The sequence below is a fragment of the Ptychodera flava genome, chromosome 4 (genome assembly GCF_041260155.1).
Source record: "Ptychodera flava strain L36383 chromosome 4, AS_Pfla_20210202, whole genome shotgun sequence".
In the NCBI taxonomy this organism is placed as follows: domain Eukaryota; kingdom Metazoa; phylum Hemichordata; class Enteropneusta; family Ptychoderidae; genus Ptychodera; species Ptychodera flava.
In genome coordinates, this window is record NC_091931.1 from 38,809,546 (window position 1) to 38,837,351 (window position 27,806).

General features: G+C 38.3%; 1 protein-coding gene across 2 annotated transcripts; it reads left to right on the top strand.

Moving 5' to 3' along the window:
* The first annotated feature begins 2,595 nt into the window (after window positions 1-2,595).
* Window positions 2,596-27,806, top strand: LOC139131703 (serine-rich adhesin for platelets-like). 2 transcript variants are annotated; one of them, XM_070697890.1, is made up of 4 exons: window positions 2,596-2,731; window positions 14,814-14,922; window positions 16,257-16,808; window positions 17,691-27,806. In XM_070697890.1, exons 2-4 carry the CDS (start codon window positions 14,832-14,834, stop codon window positions 22,871-22,873), a joined length of 5,826 nt encoding a protein of 1,941 aa, XP_070553991.1. In that variant the 5' UTR covers window positions 2,596-2,731; window positions 14,814-14,831; the 3' UTR covers window positions 22,874-27,806. The 2 variants fall into 2 exon arrangements, with proteins under 2 accessions (XP_070553991.1, XP_070553990.1); XM_070697889.1 differs by having other exon boundaries at window positions 14,822-14,922.

A 27,806-nucleotide genomic window follows, 5' to 3' on the forward strand; every position in this document is an offset into this window, starting at 1 on the left:
CTAGTGTCATTATATGTAATGAGCATTGTTATGAAATAAGTCACTGCTTCTCCCCCATATATTAGATGTTCAGCTGTTAAGTTTGTAATATCCGGTGACTTGTTTTTGTTAAGGTCTTGGATTATAGAATGCACTTCTTCCTGGGAAAAATTAATTGGAGTTTGGTCTTCTGACTGGACAAGATCTTGTATAATTTGGTAATCAAGATTGACTTGGTTATAGGTTCGTTCAAGTGTCGATCATGATTATTCAAATTTCTCATACGGTCAAAGCAATGCTATGGGAATTCAAAAACTCCTGCCCAGTGTATGCAAATGGCTGCGTCATCAGTAATTCCACTATTGTGCGCCCACGGTCATGTAATTCCCGTTAAGCTGTTTTCAATTCAGTGCCAAGCCTGAAGACCCCAAAAAAGGGTGCAAAATGCTCAATCTTCACAATATTGAACAAGATTCTCTCATACCAGTGTAACAGTCACTATTATTCATTGCTTGATCTGTCGTCACCAAGGCACCATGTAACCCGCAGTTTCTTAAGTAAACAAAACAAAACAAAACAAAACAAAATAATCGAATAAAAATTAAAGATTGAATAAAAATTAAAGATCCATTGGCTGAAACTTTGGTCTTTTTTTTATTTTGTTTGTTCTGTGTATCATCTGCAGTTTCTGGTTTAAATCCCTGAACCATGGAGAAATTCCTAATATTTAGCTCATAAATATACCCTATATGAGTTTAATCTGCATTGTTATTGTTCAAATTTTGTATTCAGGTCCGGACTATAGAATACATTTATCAACAATAACAATGGTCATTTCACATATACAGGCTGTGTTGGCAAGCAGGACACCGGGCATTGATCATGATGATTGGATTATGGTGAAATTCTGTAGTTGATACATTGAAACAGAGTAGTGAAAAAATAGTCAAAAGTCACAGCTAATGTCCCTTTAATATTTCATTTGAAAAGAGAAATCACTGATCGCATTATAGTAGGGCGGAGTCACGTGCACCGTCATACGTCATTTGATCATTCCTATCTACCAATTCACTCTTTTGTAGCCACTGTTTTGCGAAAATGTCCAAGTCATACGTGACCCAAAATTTTGTTGTCGGAAGGTTTAACATCACAACTTCACATTTGGTGCTCGTTCTCTACTTTAGAAATCAACGCTGAACGTCGGTGGTGAGACTTCGAGTCAAAAATCGGAGTTCGAAAATTGTGGGTATTGTGGTTGAAATGTAGTTGAAAATGCGACTTTGAGTCAAAAATGAGAGTTAATCATAAAATGGGAGTTAGTCAAAAATTAGAGTTCGAAAGTTGAAAATGCGACAACGAGTCCAAAATGGAGTTCGAATTTTGGCCTTGATTACGCTCCATACTTACCTGTCTTGGACTTGTTAATTGGAAATTTCCCTTTGTAATAGAGGCACTTCAGGATGAGTACAGATTGATACTTCAAAAACAGAGATAATTATTCGTAGATTTCAGAGCATGCACAAAGTATCCTCCTGTACTTCTGTTTCGTTTACAGTGTGATTACATTGTATTTCCTTTACGTGTAACTGGTGTTCCCGTTTACCTGAGTATTATTCGTTTTTTGGCACTGCCGCTTCTTCTCTGTCCGATTAGGTAATTTACAGAAAATAAAAACAAAACAAAAAACAAAAACCGTGACTGACAGGCCGCCGCAACGGCTTGCACTTTACAGTTTATCTTAGTGATTGGTTATTTCTTGCGAACACAAAGTGAATGAATTGTTTGGATATTGAATCCTTTTTGGAGTGCTTTTCCATCCCAAGCAGTGCTAAGGTTTCGATCGCGCACACTGACGAAACAATCTTCAGTTTGCTTTTATACATTGTTGGAGAAAATTACAGGTTCAATAAAAGATGTACCCGTAATTTCTGCGCCGATACCTAAGCCTATATTCCCTCACAGCCAAAACTGTGGCAAATATATTCCTCTGTTGAAACAATTAAACAATTGGGTTAAAACAACTGAAAATTTCCTTAGCCATTATTGCCATAAACAGGTAGAATTAAATTAGGTATCTCTATATGAGTTTACATAGTCAAATTATACAAGAGACAGTGACTTGACAGTGACTAGTGGTTTACTGTAAAAGTATAGTATAGAACGAATGCTTTAGATTTTGATGCGATTGTCCATGTGTATAAAAGTTTACAGGCAAACAGTTTTGTCAAAAATTATGAAAAACAGGAAAACTTCAAAGACTTTCTGAAATAAGAACGTTTTTCTTGCCAGTTCAATGAGCATATTTTCGTTGGTGGATAGATTGCATGTGGTATAAGATCAAGTCTACTCATTTTGGCTAGAGTGGAATGTAACCTTACAGTGCGCCGTCTGTTTGTATATGTCTAAATTGAAGTATTCCCTTGATTTTTTATAACATTATAGAAATACACTAAAATGTTAAGGAACAAACATTCAATATCTCTGTCAAATATTTACTTGAATTCAGGAATATTCCTGGAGGTTTAGCTGATGATAGTTCCGACAGTCGAAAACAAATCTGAAAAAAAATAGGAATCTGAGTTGAGCTTCATCTTCATCTTGAGGGTCTGACAAAACGCCCTCATTCGTTATTAACGGACAGCATATAAACTTGGGTCAAGGAAGATGTGTCTCAAACAAAAAATATGCCGGCCGATGTCGTTTTACATTTTGAGGACCTGAAAGACTTTCATTTATTTGTAAAGTAACCGAGGTAAGTTATGCTTCATACAACGGTGACTTTATAAACATTTACAATATGTCGGATGCTTGAGTGTTTACATCGACCTGCTGCATAATATGCGTGTGTACTGCTGGTGTATGAGGCTATTGTCTTCCAGTATACTATTCCTGGCATAAAAGCATTTAAATGATAACTAGACAAAGTAATTCTTGTACACGTCAGTAATCCTTCCAACTCGTCTCTGATTGTGTGTTGATGTACCATGTACCATTTACCCGTCTTCGAATTTCACGAGTCACACGTCTAGTACCGTTTCCAACGCCTTTGTGCGATTATAGCATGTCTAGCTGCGCCCTCTCCGCCATGACACATTACTGTAATTCCGCTCTCGAGACAAACCGGCCTGAACGATACCTTGAATTTCTCAATATTTTGGCTCAGATACAAAGGAATGATGACACTTTGATCTGGTGGTATGTTTTGTCAGGTGCCCACGCAATTTTCACAACTGTTTGATTGCCAAATCGATTCCTGACAGTTCAAAGAGTAAAGTTTCCAGCTTTCCTCTGACATATTGACAGAATAACAAAGGTGTCTACCAAATCGGCCTCACACAGCACCAACGTTGCTTGCGGTCAGGCATTTGCATCTGTTGCAAAGCTCAGTGCAGCCAGCAATGGTTTAGCATCTAGTCAGCAGTGTTTCAGCCAGCTTTTGCTTGCATGGGGACACAGTGACCCATAGTAGGTCTGAATGGGGGACAAATTAAATTTTTGGGGGACATGTAATGTATTTCAATAAAACAACACAGTACAGTGTCATTATGTGTCATTATGACCTGGTACTATATTTGGTGTTCAATAGGCAAGTCAGGTGAGTGCATTAACGGTCAGTAGGCCAATGGTGTTGTGCAAAATTGTGCCAACATGAAACTTGCAGTATCATTAAGTTTACTGCTACCACGTGGTATGCACATAAACTGTAGGGCTCCCCCTAAGTCACCAAGATGATTAGCCAACTCATTAGCCAAATCAAAAATCTTGTAGCCACTTTGAACATATTTTAGGCAGTTTATGATCTCAAGTGTGGCAACAACTTTCTTGGTATTCAGGAGTTCTTCATTTTTCAAATCAAAATGTTTTGTATTTTACATTAAAGAAATATTTGTTCAGTTTTTATTGCATTAATTATCTGTCTTTTTTATGACATTAAAGTGATAGAAATATTTCATTTCTGGTGGTAAACTTTTACCACGAGAAATAAAATTAGGTAGCAATTCTAAAAATCAGGTAGCAATGTGAAGTGTATATTACCAAAGATACAGAATATTTCTGTAGCATTCTGTCAGTGTTCACAGAATGACAACTTAATACATTTAAGCTACATGCTCCTAATGTGGCAAATTTATGCAGTTTTTAAGTCATGATGAAAATTTTGTGAGCCACACACATAAAAATTTTCTATGCAGAAGAAAGCATTGGGTAGCATAGTGGCAATGTAGATACAATTATTGTGGTGTTTAAGGCCCTGGTGTTGTGTCATAGTTGTGATCAAGCAGGCTCAATAGCATCTTAAGCATAAGTATTTTTCTTGAGACAAAAATGGTTTGGCCAAACCCAAATCCTGTAAAACAATACACAATGATATTGTTCATTTAATTTCCCAATGTTTTAGAGTAATCATTGTTTCAAAGATCATGATAATATTTTAGCCCAGAAATATTTTCATTTATATTTTGATATCATCAAGAAATGTCTAGTGATGTTCACTATTATATCATTAAACTGGTGGAATCTGCAGAAATATTAAAATCATTCAGAATCACACCATTTCTTGTATAAGTTATAGCAGTTTGTAATATGCCAAATGGACAATTTTAATAGCTCTACTTTTGAATTGTTGCTTTGATGTTAAGTTACCATGCAAAATTGCAGCTCTCAAATGTGAAGATTTGAAAATGAATATGCTTACTGCAAGTACTGTTGACAATTTCCCTTTGCCATGACTCTTAATAAAGTAGAATTTAAACTGACAGTCAAGCTAAATGCCATTTAAATTGGAAGGCACCAAGAAATTCTCTTTTAACATAAGATTGTACCTATTGGCCCTCCCTAGGTGGTTTCTTTTGAACCATAATTGTGTACTTAAAGGGTCTTCATTCATGACATCACGTGAAATGACCCAGATTTGACCTTTCAGAAAACCTCAGTTTTTCTCCTTTTCACTTGTACAATGACTCTGTTTGTGAAAGTTTCCTTAGAATTATGGTTTTACTATACTTACTTAGGTTTACTTAGGTTAGGTACTGGGCGCAGGCCTCTCGGCCTCTATGTCCAGATCCGGTTGGTAGTACATAAGTCCTGGTGCTCCAACTGTATGAAGTTTTTCCTTGTAATTGTACTTAATTCCCTGAGTAGTCCAGAACTTGTCCAGGCGCTGTTCAAACGAGTTGACAGATGGTGCAGTTACAACATAATCTGGTAGAGAATATTCTAGATTCTTATTTTCATCTCTTGTTTCCATGTACCTCTGCCAACATCTATGTTTTTTTCTGACTAATGCAGCGGTATTCTTGTCAATATCAGCAATTCATGCTTATTAGTCCCCACGGACACCGTCCGGGGGGACTTATAGGTTTGGTCATGTCCGTGCGTGCGTGCGTGCGTGCGTGCGTCCGTCCGTGCGTGCGTGCGTGCGTCCGTCCGTCCGTTCACGCAGATATCTCTGAGATGCCTGGAGCGATTTCATTCAAACTTGGTACAAGGATTACTTCATATGTCATACAGATGCAGGTCAATTTGTTTTGTGATACGATCCAATATGGCCGCCAGGCGGCCATTTTATTACGATTTTTTCATGTACAGAGCCATAACTCAGGCATGTTCCAACCGATTTTATTCAAAGTTGGTACAAGGACATCGACCAATGTCATAGATATGCACGTCAATTTGTTTTGTGATACGATCCAATATGGCCGCCAGGCGGCCATTTTATTACGATTTTTTCATGTACAGAGCCATTACTCAGGCATGTTTCGACCGATTTTATTCAGAGTTGGTACAAGGACATTGACCAATGTCATAGCTGTGCACGTCAATTTGTTTTGTGATACGATCCAATATGGCCGCCGTGCGGCCATTTTGTTACGATTTTTCATGTACAGAGCCATTACTCAGGCATGTTTCGACCGATTTTATTCAGAGTTGTTTCAAGGACATTGACCAATGTCATAGATATGCATGTCAATTTGTTTTGTGATACGATCCAATATGGCCGCCAGGCGGCCATTTTATTACGATTTTTTCATGTAAAGAGCCATTACTCAGGCACGTTTCAACCGATTTTATTCAAAGTTGGTACAAGCTTATTGACAAATGTCTAGCTGTGCACGGCAATTGTTTTGTGATACGATCCAAAATGGCCGCTGTGCGGCCATTTTATTACGATTTTTTCATGTACAGAGCCATAACTCAGGCATATCTCAACCGATTTTATTCAAAGTTGGTACAAGGACATTGATCTATGTCATAGCTATGCACATCAATTTTTTGTGATGCGATCCAATATGGCCACTGTGCGACCATTTTGTTACGATTTTTTCATGTCCTGAACCATAACTCAGACATGTATCAAGCGAATTCATTCAAAAGTATTTTTATCACAGACCTAATGAAGAGGACTCTATCCTCTCTGAGGACCTGTAATCAAAATACCCATTAACAAGTGGGGACTGTGTCATCAACGATGACTTGTTACTTGAGCTCTTGGGTTTCCATACTGGTATAAACTTTTCAGTAGACTCTTGTATTTTGTTGCAAAATTTTGTCCATTGCATTTCAACATCTTGGGAACAATTTTGGAATTCAACCTCCCAGTTAATATTAATATCATTTTTCATAGCTTCATAATTTCCTTTTTTGTAGTTGTACCGAGTGTTCTTTTTCTTCCCTATATCAATGTAATTGTTCAGTGTAAATTTCAGCACAGCATGATCACTTTTACCCAGTGGTGACTGCACATCAATGTCTCCGATCATGTCTTCATCATTAGTTAAAACAAGATCAAGAATGTGTGGTGTACATCCAAGGCGGGTACGCGTCGCTTGGGTTACATGCTGATATAAAAAACCATCTCGGATAGATTCTATAAATGCATTTGATTGTGAGCATACGGAAGTGCCAGTTGTCCAGTTGATAGCAGGATAATTAAAGTCTCCCATGATGAGAATATGGCTATGGTTACAGTCATTTATACTTCTTAGAAGATTATGCAATAACATATTGTTTTCAGATGAGCTGTTTGGACTTCTGTAAATGCATCCTATGAGTAGCTTGTCCTCTCCCGTGAGGCGGATTTCTACCCATGTAGATTCTTGAAAATCTTTTGTAAATCTGTTCGACCATGGTGACGGATTTAAATCTTTGTGTATGTACAGAATCACTCCTCTTCCTTCTGTGGTGTCCAGATTACTTGTAAACATATCATAACTGTCATTCAGATTAAATTCTGCAAGTGATACTTCAAATCTGGAGTGCTTTGGTTTAACTTCAGTTATTCCAATAATCCATGGTAACTGGTCCATTTCTTGAGTTCTATGACTTAATTCTATCATCTTATTTGGTAATGAATCTGCGTTAGTATAAGTACACACAAGAGGGTTCCTATATACATCTCTGTTTACAGGTTTGGTATGACATCTATTTACATGGCTCGAGTTATTATTTACATACTGTCTGTCATCTTTATTTTTCTTATTTTTCTGTCCCACGGTGGGCCCATGACTTTGTATTTGAAGTCTCCTGTTTTGTCTTCCATTTGTAGCTCTTTTGCTTCCTTGATCAGTCTCTTGTTTCCTTCCCTCTGGTTTTTTGTCATATCATGACTAATAGTGACGTCTTTGAACCTGGATGAAGTATTGGCTAGTCTGTATGCATTTCTCAATATCATGCGTTTGTCCTCTTCAGATTTCATAGTAACAAGCATTGGTCGACTAACTGCATCTACTTTCTTTCCAATCCTGGCAATCTTTGTAATTCTTGGAGCCATATCTGGAACCTCAAGTACGTCTGTACATAACTCTACATACTGATCAACATCATACTGTTTCCTGGTCTCAGGGATGGTTTCCTGACACTCCTCTATGTTGTATATAACTATATTACATTTTCGTTGCTCGCTATCTCTTATTTCTGATGATATTCTCTCAGTCAGATCATTAATGGCTTCTGGTGGAATTTGTGGTTTTGAAACTTGTTTCAGCTTGTCATCTATAATTGTTTCAACTTGTTGAAAATCTGTTTTCTTTCTCAGAGCATCTTCAATATTACATAGTCTATCTTCTAATTTCTTCATATAACTTTCACATTTTTCTTCAATGGTTCTATCGACAGTGACTGCTTCGATTGCTTTCCTCTCACATGCACTACAATACCAATGAACGGAGTCTAATTTAGTCAGCAGTGAGTACTGTACCTCTGTCCAGTTTTGACACCGAATACAAGCCCATTCGTCACATCTCTCGCATTGGATGCACGAATCATCATCATTTAGCTTCCTTCTACATTTCAGACAGTAGATGCCAGAATTAGAAGTTGCAGCTGCCTGACCGTGCTTCTCTAGGTTCGGAGTTGGAGTCCTAACACGTGGCTTCTTACCGCCGCCATCTTGTTTCTCACTAGATTTCCTTTGTACATCACCCACTGAAGAACTTCTCGTTGTTCTTCCTTCTCTAGGCAAGCTAGTACTCATTTTTTCTTCTCTGCGCAATCTCCAGCAACTTAAATGCTACGATGGATATGGAAAATACGAAATTTTCTTCCAAAAAGCAACTATTTTCACTTTGAAATAGAGAGCGAAACACCGCTACTAACACACTGCAAAGCGCCCTCGTCAGAACTATCAAACTGAGTAGCTGCAGGCCAAATTTTGATGCAAGCAATGTAGGTAAAACTTGAACTCAAGGACGACCGGTACGCGGCACTCACCTATGCAGAATCACGGTCCTTTGTGGAGGGACTGTCGCAGAATCAAGCCTCAGTTTATTCATGGACGTTGTGCGTCCGTGATGTATTGTAGTGTAGAACAGCAACAATGTTTGTTTTACGTACCAGGGAATTGTAACTTTGTAGAAAGGAGAGTAAACTGTTTCAATACATTGCAACTTTGTAGGAAGGAGGGTAAACTGTTTCAACATCTTACAACATTTTATTGTTAGCCGTAGTTTTCTGTCCAGGAGGCACTGTCTAAAAATTCAATAGCCACTAAAATATGGCCTACTCAGATTGCGTCATGGTGACCCACAACGGTTATTTTATCGGGACAAAACAAAAAAATTGCGTCAAATGTCGCAATGCCGCACGCTAGCTGAAACACTGAGTCAGTTGTTTCTGCCACCAAGGACTCAGAAACAACCCGAGCTAGAAAATAGATCGTCAAATAATGGAATTTGCTGATATTGAGAATTATTCAGCACATGTCCCATAACTTGGCATAACATGCTGAACTGATGCCTGTGTATGGTATTTATGACCCTCCCCTGATCATATAGGTAATACAGAACTTGTTTGCGTGGACCCAGGTCACATCACATAACTAGACCTTCAGTGCGTCCATACACAAAAAAGGCATTTCTAGTCATATAGCCCTTGTTTGTAAAGCTACAGTAACTTGCTCTAAAGGGTACATTGTTTCAGCATGGACCCTCCAAAATTTTGGAAAGTCTATGGTTTCATGAAGACAACGTCCTGTGACAAATTGCTGTGTTGTGGCTTGTTCAAACTGATTCACATTTTTGATATGAATATGACACTCAAAATCTATTACAATGACCTAAATTTACTGTACCAGAGTTCCCACTGAGGGTGACTAAATGGTGAGTCACTGTGTACAGTGACGCATATGGAAATATCAAAATTATATTGTCTGGATTAACATGTGTCACATGTGTTGTCAATTTGTCAAGAAGGGAAAAACAAGTTTATCCGCAGGCTTAAGCACAATGTATTGCATTGCAGTGTGGTATGGAAAATACAAAATATAGTATTTTTGCGATAAATATGATGAGCTTATTTACATAATAAACACTTGTGAGAATATCAGCTCAATGTATTGCAAAGTACAAAGCAGGGTGTGTTTATCCATGATTTTCTGTACAGTCTATGGGCTGTCACACTTGTGTCGGCAATTTTGCAGTATTTTGGTAATAATCCTATTTTTGTACATCTTAGATTAGTGATTTGAGGGTCAAGTGGGTTGAATAGTGAGGGTTTTCATGCAGTGCCATGACAATTTTTCTTCCAATTTCTAGTGCAATTGTGGAGCTCTATCCAAGACGTGCTTCTATCCAGTGCTACTACGTCATGTAAAAAGTGCGAAACAGATCCTGGCAGTCATCCAACTGTGTCTCTTGAAACTGTCAAAAATTAATGCAATCGGTGCTTTGGGTTGACATACAATTAATATGTCACACTTTTTTAGAACACACAAAATCATATTGTTCTTGAATGTAGATGTATGATAAAATTGCATAAACTGATAGGACGAAAATACTGTTCCAATAAGTGGGTTAGCATAATGCTTCAGATTGATTCAAAAGCTTTATCATTGAACTTATCAAAATAATACTGTTTATATTTGTTATAAGCTGTGTTTTAGCATGAAGGTAGAATCTGATGAATATCGATGTGGTCCATGTTTGCACCCAGTGATGTTTCCATTGTTTTGGTTGTAATGCTCAGCCTAGAGTATAGCATGTCCTGTAACAGTGAGAATGACATAATAAATGCAATGTAGGATGCAACAATGCATGATGTTTTGCCTCAGACCCCCCATATCATCATTGAAATTTAATTTGTTTATAACAATATTAGCTGATATATTTACTTTTTTTCTGACTAAAAAGCATTATGTACAATCAGCCATGTTATTGTCCCCCCCAAAAAAGGCAACAATAAAGGCAACAAAAACTGACGTTGGCGCTCAAAGGGTTAATTTGGCCAAATTAACCCTTTGAGTGCCAAAGTCAGTTTTTGTTGCCTTTATAAAATATACCCCAGTCAATTTTTTTCAGATTTTTGCCAAAATTTTGATAAAAAAATTGTAGCCAATGAAATATGATGTCCATTTGGTCCAAAATTATCAAAAAGTGACAGAAAAATTTTTAAAAATTTGTAAAATGTTGCACTAAAATTTGGCTGGGAAAAAATTATAGCACATAAAGGGTAAATTCTAGTCTGGACAAAAATTCAGTCATCAACAGTAACTTTGAACATACTACTGGTATGTACACTCAGGCAGTATTGACAAACTGAACACAAGGCTTTTGACATGATTTGAAAAAGTAGGACAAGAAATGGCATTTTACAAAGAATGGTAATTGATCAGAGATTTATTAGAGCTACTTTAGCCGGATAGGAAACTTTATGGTAAAAACTCCCTTTTCCCATCTTTTCTGAACTTAACTCTGAAATTTTGATCTGATAACCACTTTTTAGCTCCCATAGCCATATGTATATATGGCAATGGAAGCTATTCTTATAGGCTAGGGAAATGTCTGTATGTATGTATGTCTGTATGTCTGTGTGTCTGTATGTCTGTATGTCTGTATGTCTGTCCGTCAACATCAAAAACTCCAAAACCGCTGTACATTTCATCTTGATATTTGGTGTGTACATGGATGATGGGCTGTAGATGAGATTTTGTTCAAATGAAGTTGTCATTGCCAAAAATATGCAAATTAAGTGAAAAAATGTAAAAAACAGTCAAAATTGAAAAAACTCAATAACCACTGAGCAGATTACATGAAAAATTAGCATGTAAGTACTTGGGCTGACATGAAATGATTGTGCACATCTTGGGTCAGTATCTTGGACTTGCTATTTTTCATGAATTTTTTTGTAATTTTCTCCCATTTTTGGTCAAAAAATCTTCTTCTCTGAAACCACAAGTCCGATTGATTTGAAACTTGGTATGGAAGTGCATAGGAATGACCTTTCCCAATTTGGCAAATCGTGGTGAAATTTGCATATTTTTAGTTTACACGTCCATAGACTCCCATGTATAGGCAGATCTCTATAGACTCCCATGTATAAGGCCACGAAAAATAAAAATTTAGTTTCTCATCGTATTCATATTGCAAAAAGGATGCAGTGACACAATTTTTAGTCCCCATGGATGAAGTCCAGTGGGCTTATAGATTGGGTCATGTCCGTCTGTTCGTCCATCCGTGAGTCCATCCGTTCACGCAGACATCTCGGATATTTTGACAAAATGTCATGTGACCTTGATGACCTTTGATCTCAAATATACATATTTGTCCATAACTCAGTACCACGAGTGCTACCACCCTTCATATATGGTATGATGGGACACCTTTATGACGCCACATATTGTACCTCATTAATTATGCACATATCTAATTTGAGCGAGCCATAGAGCTAGAGGTCTGATTTTTGGTATATAGGGATAACTTAGCAAAACAATTTTTTTGACAAAATGTCATGTGACCTCGGTGACCTTTGACCTCAAATATACATATTTGTCCATAACTCAGTAACCACAAGTGCTACAGCCTTCATGTATGGTATGATGGGACACCTTATGACGCCACATATTGTACCTCATTAATTATGTGCATATCTAATTTTGAGCGAGCCAATAGAGCTAGAGGTCTGATTTTTGGTATATAGGGATAACTTAGCAATACAATTTTTTTGACAAAATGTCACATGACCTTGGTGACCTTTGACCTCAAATATACACATTTGTCCATAACTCAGTAACCACAAGTGCTACACCCTTCATGTATGGTATGATTGGACACCTTATGACGCCACATATTGTACCTCATTTATTATGCACATATCTAATTTTGAGCGAGCCAAGAGAGCTAGAGGTCTGATTTTGGTATATAGGGATAACTTAGCAATACAATTTTTTTGACAAAATGTCACGTGACCTTGGTGACCTTTGATCTCAAATATACATATTTGTCCATAACTCAGTAACCACAAGTGCTACACCCTTCATGTATGGTATGATTGGACATCTTATGACGCCACATATTGTACCTCATTTATTATGCGCATATCTAATTTTGAGCGAGCCAATAGAGCTAGAGGTCTGATTTTTGGTATATAGGGATAACTTAGCAATACAATTTTTTTGACAAAATGTCACGTGACCTTGGTGACCTTTGACCTCAAATATACATATTTGTCCATAACTCAGTAACCACAAGTGCTACACCCTTCATGTATGGTATGATGGGACACCTTATGACGCCACATATTGTACTTCATTTATTATGCGCATATCTAATTTTGAGCGAGCAAAGAGAGCTGGAGGTCTGATTTTTGGTATTAGGGATAACTTAGCAATACAATTTTTTTGACAAAATGTCACGTGACCTCGGTGACCTTTGACCTCAAATATACATATTTGTCCGTAACTCAGTAACCACAAGTGCTACACCCTTCATGTATGGTATGATGGGACACCTTATGACGCCACATACTGTACCTCATTAATTATGTGCATATCTAATTTTGAGCGAGCCAATAGAGCTAGAGGTCTGATTTTTGGTATATAGGGATAACTTAGCAATACAATTTTTTGACAAAATGTCACGTGACCTCGGTGACCTTTGACCTCAAATATACATATTTGTCCATAACTCAGTAACCACAAGTGCTACACCCTTCATGTATGGTATGATGGGACACCTTATGACGCCACATATTGTATCTCATTAATAATGCGCATATCTAATTCTGAGCGAGCCAATAGAGCTAGATGTCTGATTTTTGGTATATAGGGATAACTATAGGAGAGAAATTTTTTGACCAAATGTCATGTGACCTCGATGACCTTTTACCTAAAATATATGTTTATGTCAATAAATAAGTAACCACAAGTGCTATGTCCTTTGTATTTAGTAGGATGGGAGACCTTATGACAACACACGCTTTACCTCATTAATTATGTACACATCTAATTCTGGGCAAGCAAATAGAGCTAGAGATCTGATTTTTGGCATATAGGGATAAATTAGCAATGTAATTTTTTTTTTCAAAATGTCATGTGACCTCGATGACCTTTGACCTTGATTATACATATATATGCATATCTCAGTAACCACAAGGTCTTTACCAATTTTGATAGGATATTAGACCTTAAGATGTCACATCTTGTACGTCATTTATAATGCGCATATGTATTTCTTGGCTGGCCAATACTGCTAGAGGTCTGATCTTTTTACCCGATTTAGAACCATAACTTAGACATGCCTCATGTGTTTCAAATTGGGAACAACGACATAGACCTATGTGCCCATAGATCTCAACATATACACTCCAGTGATACTTCTTAATGACCACATTTTCCTGCCCCATCAAGACTAATACTCCTATTACAAGTGGGGACTATGTCATTGTAAATGACTTGTTGAGTTAATGGTTGTATCACAGTATTCGATATATCTAATTCTGTATTTTTTGCCATTTTATATTCTGAATAAATACATTAAACATATTTCACTGTCTCCAGTACATTACATTTAAGTATTTTCACTTCATGCACTTTATCCCTTTCACACATGTTCAAATATCTTACCAGAGAACAAACACTAAATAGTCCAGGATGGGAGCTACAGTGTCATTGACGCTATTTTCATCAGTGTCCAAGACGCATGTGCCATTAATACTCAAAAGTTCTCCCCATATGCCAGAAAATTGTCAGAAGTTCACAGGTTGATTTACACTGTAATAAACCTCAGAACTCATATTTATATTTTTATGAAGAAACACATTAACTCACCTTTATATAATCCTGTAAATTAAGTGACCACTTTAACCCTTTTCCTGCCAGACAGTATCACTTCCCCATCAGCCAAGTCAGTAAAAAGTGGTATTGTGCCAAAACATGACATATTTTCACCCACTTGGCTTGGAATATGTTGTGTTTCATTAATTTTAACCATCTTGACCTGATGGTGAAATATGGACTTGGCAGGAAAAGGGTTAATCGCACATATGAAAAAAGATTATACACTCATGGCAATAGCAACATGTTTACCAAACAGTAAAGCTAATTTGTCTGCATTCTACCCTTGTAAATTGACAGGTAGGCTGAAATGGAGGATAGCAGCCGCTTTCGTTTCCGGCATCCCTATGCCAGGAGAAGAACTGGAAACTCTGGTATGCAGTACGGAGCATCATCCCTCGGTAAAGACATACCCACTGATAATTTTCACTTGTGTTTCCTCACTCGCCAGTTGTTTGCTCTTTTGTCCAGTCAGATAGAAAAGAATATTGATTCCATGTTGTTTCTTCCAAAACAATAGATCAGTTAAAAGAATTAGAAAACCCCATGAAACTGGTAAGAGAATTTAGTGGATAGAATTTAAAATATTATACTGCAGTACTTTGAAAACCAAAAGTTTTAAAGTTTGCCAGCATCGATTTCTCACGGAAAATGTAAAAATTTCAAGTGTCCAAATATGGTCACTTTGTAGAGTGCCCGTGGTTCAAAATATCCAAGGAACCTGGCTTTATTTTCCTCAGCAGTAGTGTACAAAACTAAATTTTGCAGTCAATGAGGCAGAAAACCTGTGTGCATATTTCAAAGATATGTGAAATTAGACCATTCCATAAGCAGTGGTAGTGTACTGAACAACATGACTCCCTGTGTCAGTTTCATTGATCCACATTTGCACCAGAGTATTTGGTCCCTGTAGGGGCCATCAATCATAAAAGCTGACAATCTAGAAACGTAATTCCTTAGTTTGCAGGATAGAAGGGAGTTAGACCCCGGTTTGTTTTGCGTGCGTCAAAGCTGCGATAATGATTCTTCTGTAACAAAAAACTAAATAAAAATTTCAGACTCTGAAACCATGGCAAATATTATATTTTAATTGTAAGACACGAAATTGCTAAAAGTCATGACCTTGAGTAATGACCTGTCTGTTGCAAAATTATGAAAAATTCTTTTTTAACATTTTTTGATACATTTGTACCAGGAAGAATCATGATTGACACTTTCTGAAGTACTTTCCCACGGTTTGCATGGTGTTGTGCCCTGTCATAAAGAAAATCACATTCATGAAAAGCATAATTTGAACTCCTGTAGAAGAATCTAGACTACTTTAAATGCTGAAGAAGTGTAAATGCACAGTTTGTTTGTCTATATTTATGTGTAGATTTTGCACAACCTGTGTGTTAAAGACAGGTTGGTATTCTCCATACATAATAAACAACACAGTTGTCTTGTAACCAGTTTCGCATGAAGGAGTTTGGCTTTTGGGAGGGGGGTAACACCAAAATTAAGGAATTATGTTTCTAGTGCATCAGCTTTAAGGATCAACGATACCAATTCTTTCCAGAATGCTAAAAAAATTAACATTCACAGAGCAAAAACTTTGTAATTATGAATACAGTTAGCACTGGCATCAGTGCTCTAAATTTAATTTCACTTAGTGAAACATTTTCATTCAGCATATACTGTTATAGACATCTGTCTTGTAACTTTATCATATTTTTTCCTGTATTTTGTCTTGCAGGGTATGATTCACTGTTGCATCGGTCAAATGCTATTCACGCCAACATGATGTCTGATTCCACCATGGACACATCCAGTGACGAGGAAGTCGATGAACCACTGGACTTCAGCATTAGGTCTTCCAATTCAGACGCAAACAACAGCAATGAAATGCAACCGCTTGATTACAGCTGTCAACGCCTGCTGACTTCCGAAACTCAAGATTATGTGTACAACTCCGGCAGGTCGCAAGAGCTGATACTGAACGCAACCCTGCGAGACCTCAACGTAAACTCTAATCTACCGACATATCCTCCAATCCTATCCAAGCCAGGTTGCAGTACCAGTCGAGAGAGAGAACCAGTTGATGAATCTGACACAGATGGCAGGGAGAGTGATGGGAGTTTTAGCAGCCAGGGTGCTGACAACAACCCAAAGCAAAGTGAACTGATCTGCAGACAGTGTCGAGATACAGACCCCCAGCATTTGTACATAACAGTGACATGCGGACATGTGAGATGTCATCGGTGTATTGTCAGATGGAGTCAGTGCTCTTGTTTTGTGGATGAAGAAGGTACACTACCTTTTAGTTGTGATATCATTATGCCTCAGTTTGTGAAATGCAGTAAAATCTCTCATTCTTTTTTCAATCTCTCATTCGGAGGAGATATAGCACAAACGTAGATGAAGAAGGTGCAACACAGATGTGATATGTAGACATCAAGCATTGTTCTGTAGAGAGATTGGACTATGCAATTTCATGTGTGGCCACCATCAAAGTTATTTACACTATGTGTCCCCATCTATCTTGTCAATTGCCGTTTGGTTTGACAAGCACAGAGAGTTGTTAGTTATTGACACATCTGTGCTCTCGCTGTTGCTCGTAGTGTTTCGTAAATTACGAAGAAAAATGAAAAAGTACAAATAATAATGAATGTATGATCAGAGATTTACAAAGTTTTTTTGATAATTTCGAACAGTGATTTTCGACTAAGAGTATGAGTTCTGGGGAAATACTCTGCCATAACAATATCTCGTCTTTCAAACACTTTCCTGGCCCTGTCGTCAGCTGATGATTGACGGCAAATTTCTTTGGCATGCAATTGATTGTTTGGTGATAGCGCTTGACTTTGACTAGAGCTAAAATGACCATTTGAAGGTTAGCCGGGAAGTGTAGCTGGTCAATCATAGATTTGTTGTGTTGACGAGCTGCCCATCGAATTTCTCAGTGAGTTTGCCAATTTTAGTAAGTTTGCTTGGAAGTTTTTGACGCAACGGCATACTTTATTGGAGTAAGAATGTAAATATTACAAGCATTCATGACCCGTGATGTACTATGATGCAATGGATCTTTTGAAAATGCATCTCAAAATTTGAACGTTCAATATAAATTGCATTGAATTTTGAGCGTTGGAGAAAGATGACTTAACACTGTTTTCGTCTTTTGACTTATCAGATTACAACAGTGAGGAACCTGACACACAGCCAGGGATCAGGATTAAACAAGAGCCACCTGACCTGTCGGATATTGACGAGAGGTTAGATGGTAATCCAGTGACTATGGCTGACATGGGAGTGCAGACAAGTGCCGCATCAGTGACTGATGTTGCCATGCCAACTGTTACCCCGGAGACAGAGACAGTTCTTAATATAAAACAGGAACCATTGGAGGCTCCTGATTTCAATGATCTGGCATCTCACACTGATTTTACTCCTCCCGATGAAGTTAGAAGGGGAGCTACTGATGTTGGCATGTCAAGTGGAGTAGGCTTGGGTGAAAGGTCACAACTAGGGGTCAATATCCAGCTCAGAGATATCAGGTCACATGGTCTTGTTGATGTTGGAGTAGGTACTGAAAGTATAGCTACTGTAGACGTCGGCGTTGATACTGAGGCCATCGTTAAAGCAGAAACTGCCACAGAAACTGATGATATTGCAATGCATTCATGCAATTTTGCGTCCATGGCAACAAATAGGACCAGAACTAACGTGACAACTCGTAACTGTACTCTTCTGACCAATAGCACTGGTGCTAGCGATGCAGTGGAAAAAGTTGACATAGGCGTTGGTACAACTCAGAGCGTTGTAACCATGGACACCTGTCTCGGAGGGTCACCTGTTACACTCTTTCTTACGAATATCGATGAGAACTCTGATGATTTACAGGCAAGTGCCTCCCATGCCCTTTTTGTGGACGTCAAGGACGTCACTGTTTCCACAACTGAAATTGGCGTGGATACGGATGACTTGGGAGCTGAAACTGATAGTGTGACGGAATTTGTCGATGTGGCCATCAATACTTACATAAGTTCAGTAACACCAGGCATCAATGTGTGTGTTGACACAGAGGGCCTTGTTGAGCCAGTGATGACGGCTGATGTCGCATCAGGATTTGATACTGCCATAGACTACGTTGATGTTGCTACAAGCATGAATGTTGTACAAGCTAATGTTTGTGTTGATACAGATGACCTAATAGAGCCTGTTGTCTGTGTTGACATGGCAACAGGTACTGATGTTGTGGATCACGTGGATGTCGCAACTGATACGAATATTTTACAAACTGACGTTTGTATTGACACAGATGACTTGGTAGACCCTGTGATCACTGTTGACATAGCAACAGCAACTGATGTGCTAGAGTACACTGATGTTGCCACTGATACAGAAATCTCACAAACTGATGTCTGTGTCGACACAGACGACTTGATTGAGCCTGTGATCACCACTGACACAGCATCAGGAATCGACGTGGCATTAGAATACAATGATGTCGCTACAAACACTAAGATTTTACAAAACGAAGTGTGTGTTGACACGACCGACTTGACGATCACTGTTGATGCCGCATCAGGAATCGACATGGCATTAGAATACACTGATGTTGGTACAAATACTAAGATTTTACAAAATCAAGTCTGTGTTGACACAAATGATTTGATGATCACTGTCGACACAGCATCAGGAATTGATATGGCATTAGAATACACCGATGTTGCCACCAACACTAAGATTTTACAAAACGAAGTGTGCGTTGACACGACTGGCTTGACGATCACTGCCGATGCAGCATCAGGAATTGACATGGCATTAGAATACACCGATGTCGCTACAAACACTAAGATTTTACAAAACGAAGTGTGCGTTGACACGACTGGCTTGACGATCACTGCCGATGCAGCATCAGGAATTGACATGGCATTAGAATACACCGATGTCGCTACAAACACTAAGATTTTACAAAAGGAAGTGTGCGTTGACACGACCGGCTTGAGGATCACTACCGATGCAGCATCAGGAATTGACATGGCATTAGAATACACCGATGTCGCTACAAACACTAAGATTTTACAAAACGAAGCATGCGTTGACACGACTGGCTTGACGATCACTGTCAACAGGGCTTCAGGAATTGATAATGCAATGGACTATATTGATGCCGCTACAAATACAAAGGTCTTGCAAAACGATGTTAGTATTGACACAGATGGTCTGGTAGAACCAGTGGTAACCATAGATACAGCCGCAGGATTCGACACAGCGCTTGAATACATTGATGTATCCACCAACACAAAGATCTTACAAAATGAAGTGTGTGTCGACACGGCAGACTTGGTAGATCCAGTGATAACTGTCGATACAGCAGCAGGTACTGATGCTTTAAACTTTGCCAATGTTGCTACTAATACAAAGATTTTACAAACTGATGTTTGTATTGACACACAAGACTTGATCGAGCCAGCAGTCACTGTTGATACAGCAACAGGAAGGGATAGTGCGTTAGAATATGTCAGTGTTGGTATCAACACAAAAGTATTGCAGTTCAGTGTATCTGTTGATACAGACGACTTGGTTGAGCCAGCTGCATCCATGGTGACTGTCGATATGGCAACAGGGATTGATGCTCAGGCCCACAGAGACATTGCTACAAACACCCAGGTTTCACTGAATAATAAAAGTGTTGATAGTGGAGACCTGCGTAGGTCAAATGTGCCCAAGGTAGCAAACAGTATAGCAACAGATACTGCAGAAAATGCACATGCCGGTTCAGAGATCACACAAAGCGATAATGTTGTCATTGTGAAGAATGCAACGCATTGTACACTTGAATCAACATCTGAGCAATTTGTCGATAAATCCTTGCCAAGAGTTGATGATAATATGTTGTATTTGTCGGAAAGGGAAGAGATTGTATCCACCTGTCAAGAGGAACAGACATCACCGTCATCTGCAATGGCTGGCAGGCGTGAATTGTTTCATGCTGAGAGCTCAAGTGAAGCTGTTCATCTTGAGGTGTCAAGCAGTCAGCAACGAGAATCTACTCCGGGACCAGCGAATCTGGACCACAGGCTACCATCAAATCAAAGTGAAGATGAAACTTTTTCCAGAACAAAAAACACAGACATTCAAGTGACAAATCCCTCCAAAGAATCAATTACCGTCTCAAGGTTGTCCAATATTGCGACAGTCAGTGGAAACGCATCAATTCCAGATGCAAACTGTGTAGAAGTGTCTGGTGATGACAGCTCCCACACAGATGTACATACTGCAGATACTGCCAGTTCTGAAAACACTCACAAAGTTGTATCAAATCAAGTGGAAAAGGTTAGCACTGAAATATCAAGTATTGACAGTAATACTGAAGGAGCTTCAGTCACAGAAACAGTAGACGTTTCAAGTACGGAACATCAACACAGAGCAGAGTGCCCCACAGAGGATCAGAATTTAGGATTATCTGATTCTGAAAGCCCATTGACTATACTGAAATCAGCCCAAAACAACAGTCACACACAAACTTGCCAGGAGGGTGTTACAAGCACAGAAAAGCCAAACATAGAAAGGACTTATGCTGCATCTTCCCTCTTAAAATTACTCCTCAACAAAACAACAACTCACAGAACGCAGAGCGCTTCTACAGAAACACACTCAGGAACACTTGACACAAGGACGTGCGACGAAGATACCTCTGGAGATGAAGCTGTATCATTGGTTGTTTCTCATGATGACAAGTCTGGAGATCCACATGACAACTCAGGGTTGACCAGCAGTTGTGAGAACAGCACGGCCAATGAAGAAACTTGCGGACTGGCATCCACATCCTCCCAGGACAAAGAGCAGAATTGTAGCACAAAGAAAAGAAAGAGGAAAAGCACTATGGGAAAGGTCAAGAGGGCAAAGAGAATTAAAACCAATGGTCTCCCGGGGGAGGACATGATGGAAAAGACACTAGCAAGAATGGATTCTGATCATGTTGACTCCAGGGAAAAGACTCGAACAACATCAAAAAATACTCCAGATTTTCGCAAAGATGTGACATATCGACACAATATAGCCCTGGTGCGAGCGTTCCTTCTTGTTCACTACAAAAACACACCTTTAAAGACAAGCAAAGTTCGGCGATCAGTAATGCTGGCTGAGTTTGATAAGTACTGTGACAGGCATGGTTTTAAGAATGACTTGACTGTGGACAACAACGTCATGACGTATGCAGCACAGACCACCTTCAGGGACTGTACGTACAGAGGGAAGTTTAAATATTTCACAGGCATTGAGAAGGCATCGCCGACATCAATATTATCACTTTTCAAGCCTGGAACGGTCCTTGATATTGAAGATTTTGAAACTGCCACCATTGACTTCTTAGCACGGAATTACGAGCCGTGTCAGGGCAGTGTGATAACTTCAGATTTTATCATGGAACATTTCCTGCGTGAATGCAAAGTTAGGAAGCTAGAGCTGAAGTCGCCACTGAACAATGAAAATTATTTACGAAAAGAAATGGGACTCAATCAGTGTGCAGTTTCATTCGTCAACTGCAAGTATGATGTTTCACTGGCCATGGTCCATGGAATACGAATGAAACAAGACGATGATCCAGAGTTCAAGGCCATTTCCCGCAAAAAGGGAAAGAACCCCAAAAAGAGGCCAGGAAGCGTGGAAATTGCCGCCAAAAAAAAGGGACCTGCTGTCCAGCCATGTGTAGAAGAGGCAGCACTTGACCATGTTGAGCGATCTACAGACGGTAAGGTAATCATCACCAAGGGCAAAGTCTATGAAGTTCTTTTCAGGGCGTTTATGATGGTCAACTACGAATGCACTGAGTTGCCTGAGGACAGGGTTGATCTGGACAGTGTTGAGAATGCATTCAGGAGTGAGTGTGACACCAGTGGACGGCACAGGTTCCCCATGACCATCCTGCACAAACTACGACTCATGGGAATCATCATGTGCAGATATCCTCGGTGTCAGTACGATCAAGGCGGCTTTGCCAAGTTGAAGATGACGTCGCCGATCAACATCATGTTGAAAGTCAACAAAATCAAGGTCAGCGTCCTAGATTTCCTGGCCGTGATTTCACACTACCTCAGCCAACGCATTCAAGGTGGAACTGTGGATTTCATCCTTGTGACCAATATCGTTACCTCCTTCAAGGAGTATTGTGAAGGATATGATTTCAGAATACCGAAACCGTACAACCAGGACGAGACGCTGAAGAGGATAACGGGACAGATATGCAAGGCACTCTTCAAACGCTGCACCTTTGATGAGAATCTGTTTATTGTCTATGGTGTATCTAGGAAATGTGTGTACCAAGACAAGGCAGATGATGACAGTGACATCCTTGAGCTCTTGTCATAAAACTTGTACCCATGAAAAAGTATCGAACCCGCCCTCCTGTCCCTTTCCCGCCATACCATGTCATCACAGCTAATTTTCCTGTTCTCAAAGACTGCAACCACACAGTTATTTTAGGATATTTCATTCATATTTGTTGGTGGGCAAATTGAATTTTGATGTAGAACTGTACTTAAATCCCTCATGCGCTAGTCTTGAAATATTTGTTTTGCTTGTAATGTCATTTGTAATGTACTGCGTACTTATCTGCATAATCATTAGGGTACCTAAAGATAAAATTAGCCAGCACATATGGAATACTTAATTGCATTGAATGCACACTAGTAAAGCTTTATATACAGAATTTTTTTTTATTTGTGGTAAATTTTATGTGTACGTAGAAGGCAGCCATATAATTTAACAAAAATTAAGCTCTGTCTAATTCTTTCAACATTGTCTGATGAGAAACATTTCCTGTCATGATGAACACTTTGAAAGATTCTTTCACTGCAGCCCTACAAATAGTATTGAGGTAATATGTGCACCTAGAAAATGAAACACTTAAACTTTTGCATAAGCTTTCAGCAGTGAAACTTTCAACCATTCTCTTACCAAATCAAGAATAAAAATCAGGGGTCACCATGCAAGTTTTGGCACTGAAGAAACAAATTTCTGTAACATTTCCATAACATGTTTGAAATTCACTTAACTTTATATAGTAAATTTTAGATTTTTACATAACTGAGACACTGAGAATTCTCTTTATTTCATGAGTTTGAAAAATGAGCGTCCACAAGTGGTAAAACAGAAAAGTATTGTAAACATTTGAGAGTCTGAACATCTGTCCCCAAGACAGCCAAGACGCATTTTATCTTATTATGAAACCTAGATGAAGTAGAAGTAATTTCACCTCGTGCAATAGCTATAATGATTACTTACTTACACAAAGCTTATCTCAAGGTAGTATGTGCCTTGAAAGTGAAAGACTTCTTTTGCTCAAATTTTCCTCAACGATACTTTCAAGCAATCTCTTATCAAATCAAGAATAAAAATTTTTAGGTCACTTTGCAAAGTTTTATACAAGAGAAATAAATTACGTAATATTTTCTGATATTTGAAATTCAAAATGGCTGCTATCCCTGTGTTAACTCTATGGGAAAAAATAATATTTTGGATTTTCGAAAAACTTAGACCGTAACATTTTTCTCACTCAGAGAGCTTTAAAATGAGCCCCAACAAGGGGTAAATTAGGACAGAATTGTTAAAAAATTGAGAGTCTGAATATCTGTCCTAGAGGCGCATTCTACCTTAAGAAGGCATGGAAAAAGAAAGCTATGTATATGCAAAAAGCAGATACGCCTATATCTGTTTTCCTTGCTCAAGTTCCGTTGACCATAAAATTCTGAGTTATATTAGTGATTCTCAAAGTAAAAGCAATAATGATATCATGTTAAATATGAACTGTTGTTACCATGTGCCCCTTTCCTTATAGGCCATGAGGTGTGAGCCAACCTATGGATTAGACCATTTTAAAGTGTAGGGTTGACAGGGTCTAGGAAGTACTGTCAAACAGTACTATTAGACTTTGATTCACACTGTCATTTTCCAAGTGAAATCACACACTGATCAGAATAAGTACCCTTTACACAAGTGTTTCTCCACAGGCAATTCACTTGAAATAATTTGAAATGACTTCCCAGCCATGAGGTGTAAATAGCATTGTCATCACGAGCTGTCAGAAAAAAATACTCATGTGATCATAACACATTTGTGATGAACCTGTCCAGTACACAAAATGTACAATTACGTTATGTCATTGACTCAATCTGATTAAAATCAGATGTAGAGTATGGCGACGTCTACTTACACGTACGCAGTATTAGGCGACAGCAAGAGAATACCGCGTACGCGTAAGTAGACATCGCCGTACTCTACATCTGATTTTAATCAGATTGGTCATTAACTATGACACTTTCTCCTCAAGGTCATGTCATGAGACATTTCTTCAAATTTAGAGAATACTTAAGGTACATTTTGGTACTGTTCTTTGATTTTCCAATAGAGCAGAGAAAATTGTCTGTATGGCCTGTTTTAACCCTTTGAGCGCCAAAGTCTGTTATTGTCCCCTTTATAAATATATCCAAGTCAGTTTTTTTCAGATTTTTGCTAAAATTTTGATAAAAAACTAGCCAATGAAACGTGATGTCCATTTGGTCCAAAATTATCAAAAAGATTGCAGAAAAATTCATAAAAAATGGTAAAATGTTGCACTAAATTTTGGCCGGAAAAATTATAGCGCTCAAAGGGAAACCCTTTCACCACCATAGTTTGGCCCAAACCCATTGTCATCAATGGTGAAAGTGGACCTGTTTTGCAGAAAATTAGGGGTGGACAGGTTAGGGAAGTTGATAGTTTTAAAGGTATACTATCACCTGTTCCAATTTTGCCACAGTTACCATGGAGAGAGAAAATCAAACCAATCATAGGTTTTAAGCGGGTGGCCGCTTTTTAAAAATAGCGCCCTCACATGGGCATTTTGAATACCAAGGAACGCCCCCTTGACCATATATGGGCATAATGAGATTACAGGTGACTGTATACCTTTGATATCAAATGATCAGCTTTAAAGAAATCAGTTTGTGAAATATTTCCACATGATTACAGTTATTTTAAATGCATTGTTGTACTGAAGTGTGACGAGATAACTTTTACTGGTAACTGATCTTTGATTTGGACGTGCCATGTGTGCTTGTAGAATTTCAGATATGAAATGTGTTCTGCGAAATTCTCAAGCCGCAATTCTTTCTTAATTATCAATTATGCAATTTTTTTTGAAATCCCTTTAAGGAAATATACCCAGCTATGATGAACAGAGAGGAGAATTACTGTAATAGAGGTTGGTAAACCACAAACAGAAAGGCTGTGATGTGAACAAACTCAAGTTGACACTCTCTCTTGTAAAGTTTTGATAATAAGTGCACTACTGTAGAAGGAAATAGTCCAGTTTGGTAATGAACAACTATTGAAATATACCTGATAGTGCCAGAATTGATTTCAATGAGATTTTTATTTACAAGTGTATTTGCATCCAGAGAAAGAGTAGTGTAAATAATCATAGCATTCAAGGGCCAGTGGCTGTAACTTTTGATGATATTTTAACTCTTTTGTTTTGAATGTCAACACCAGTTTTTTTCCCGTTCCACAAAGCATTATGAGATAGACTGTTCAGCGTGTCAACTCAGCCTGTACATGTGTAGACTGCATTGTCAACTCAGCCTGTACATGTGTAGATTGCATTGTCAACTCAGCCTGTACATGTGTAGACTGCATTGTCAACTCAGCCTGTACATGTGTAGACTGCATTGTCAACTCAGCCTGTACATGTGTAGACTGCATTGTCAACTCAGCCTGTACATGTGTAGACTGCATTGTCAACTCAGCCTGTACATGTGTAGACTGCATTATCAACTCAGCCTGTACATGTATAGACTGCATTGTCAACTCAGCCTGTACATGTGTAGACTGCATTGTCAACTCAGCCTGTACATGTGTAGACTGCATTGTCAACTCAGCCTGTACATGTGTAGACTGCATTATTATTGTTGATAACTGAGTTCTACTCCAGATTAGAACTTACATGTGAACAATAACAGTGCAATTTGTATATATACAAGCTGAATTGAGGGCGTTTCAACAAGATTTTGTGGAGTAGAATAGGAGCTTGCCATTAAAGTAAAACATTAAAATGATTATTATAGTGCAAAAGTTACAGCTACTCCGTTAAATCTGGATGGGTAAAGTGTCGTAATGTCATTTCAATATTTGGAATCCGGGAAACAACTGACAAATCTAGGGACCAACAGTTATTCAAACCCACTCAGTTTTCATTATTATAGGGTACAAAAGAAAACTCTGCTATTGTGTTAGCAAATACTAGTATACTGTAGTAAATTGCCAGTATTGGAGCGTTTGTTGCAAACGGTTTCCCTATTCGTGTGCTCAGTGTGTATGTGTGGCACAGAATTTTAAAACAACTGAAATAAAGATTTGTGCATTGGTTGGTGCTCTTTCCTCCGACTGTACTACTAAAAACTTAGTGAAAATGTTGACTATGGCCAAAGGAAGTGACTTCATTCATCTGTGAGTTACATTCAGCATCTACAAATGTTCAATTTCTGTTGAAATATTTCAGAAAACAGTTTTTTTTTCCTACCATACATGTACATATGCTGTTCTCATTTTGTGGTGTCTGGTTTTATCACATTTTATAACCAGTCCAACACAACATTGGATTTGTTTATTTTAAGTTCAAGGTCACCAGGCCCACTCTGCAATAAAATGAACACTGTTTGTCACTGTCATTGAAAATCAAAGCAAAGACGGAATATAGACAAACACAAACAGCAATATGCATACTTTGTTGTGAATATATACTACAGGTATAAGCCTATCTTTTTTTCTGAAAGTGTTTTTCATGTAACATATTTATGCACTTACCGTAATGCACAGTCTCTAGTTGTATTGTTGCACTGTAAACGTGTCGAGTTTCAAGGTACACATGTAGCGCTCTCTACATATTCATATACCGGTAGAGTGTATAGTTTCACATTTCAACATGGATAAAGAAATGTTGTTTTTTCAATCCTGTAAGTTGTGCTTTGTGTGTAGAGTTGTCCTTTTAGTTTTTTTCCTCATTTATGCAAGTCAAAATTACATGTTATAAACACTTGCAAACATCTTTATGAAGAAACTGTGTGGTCACAAAAACATTTCAGAGATTATTAAAATCAAGCTTTTAACAAATTTAAAATGATTGGGCTGCAGCCTCGTCATGGCTAGTTCACAGATCATGTCTAGTTCACAGACGGAAAAACTTAATTTTATCTAAGCATTATAAACAAGTCTAAATATATATATATGCTGTCATATAAGCAAGAATAAACTTCACTCATGATAA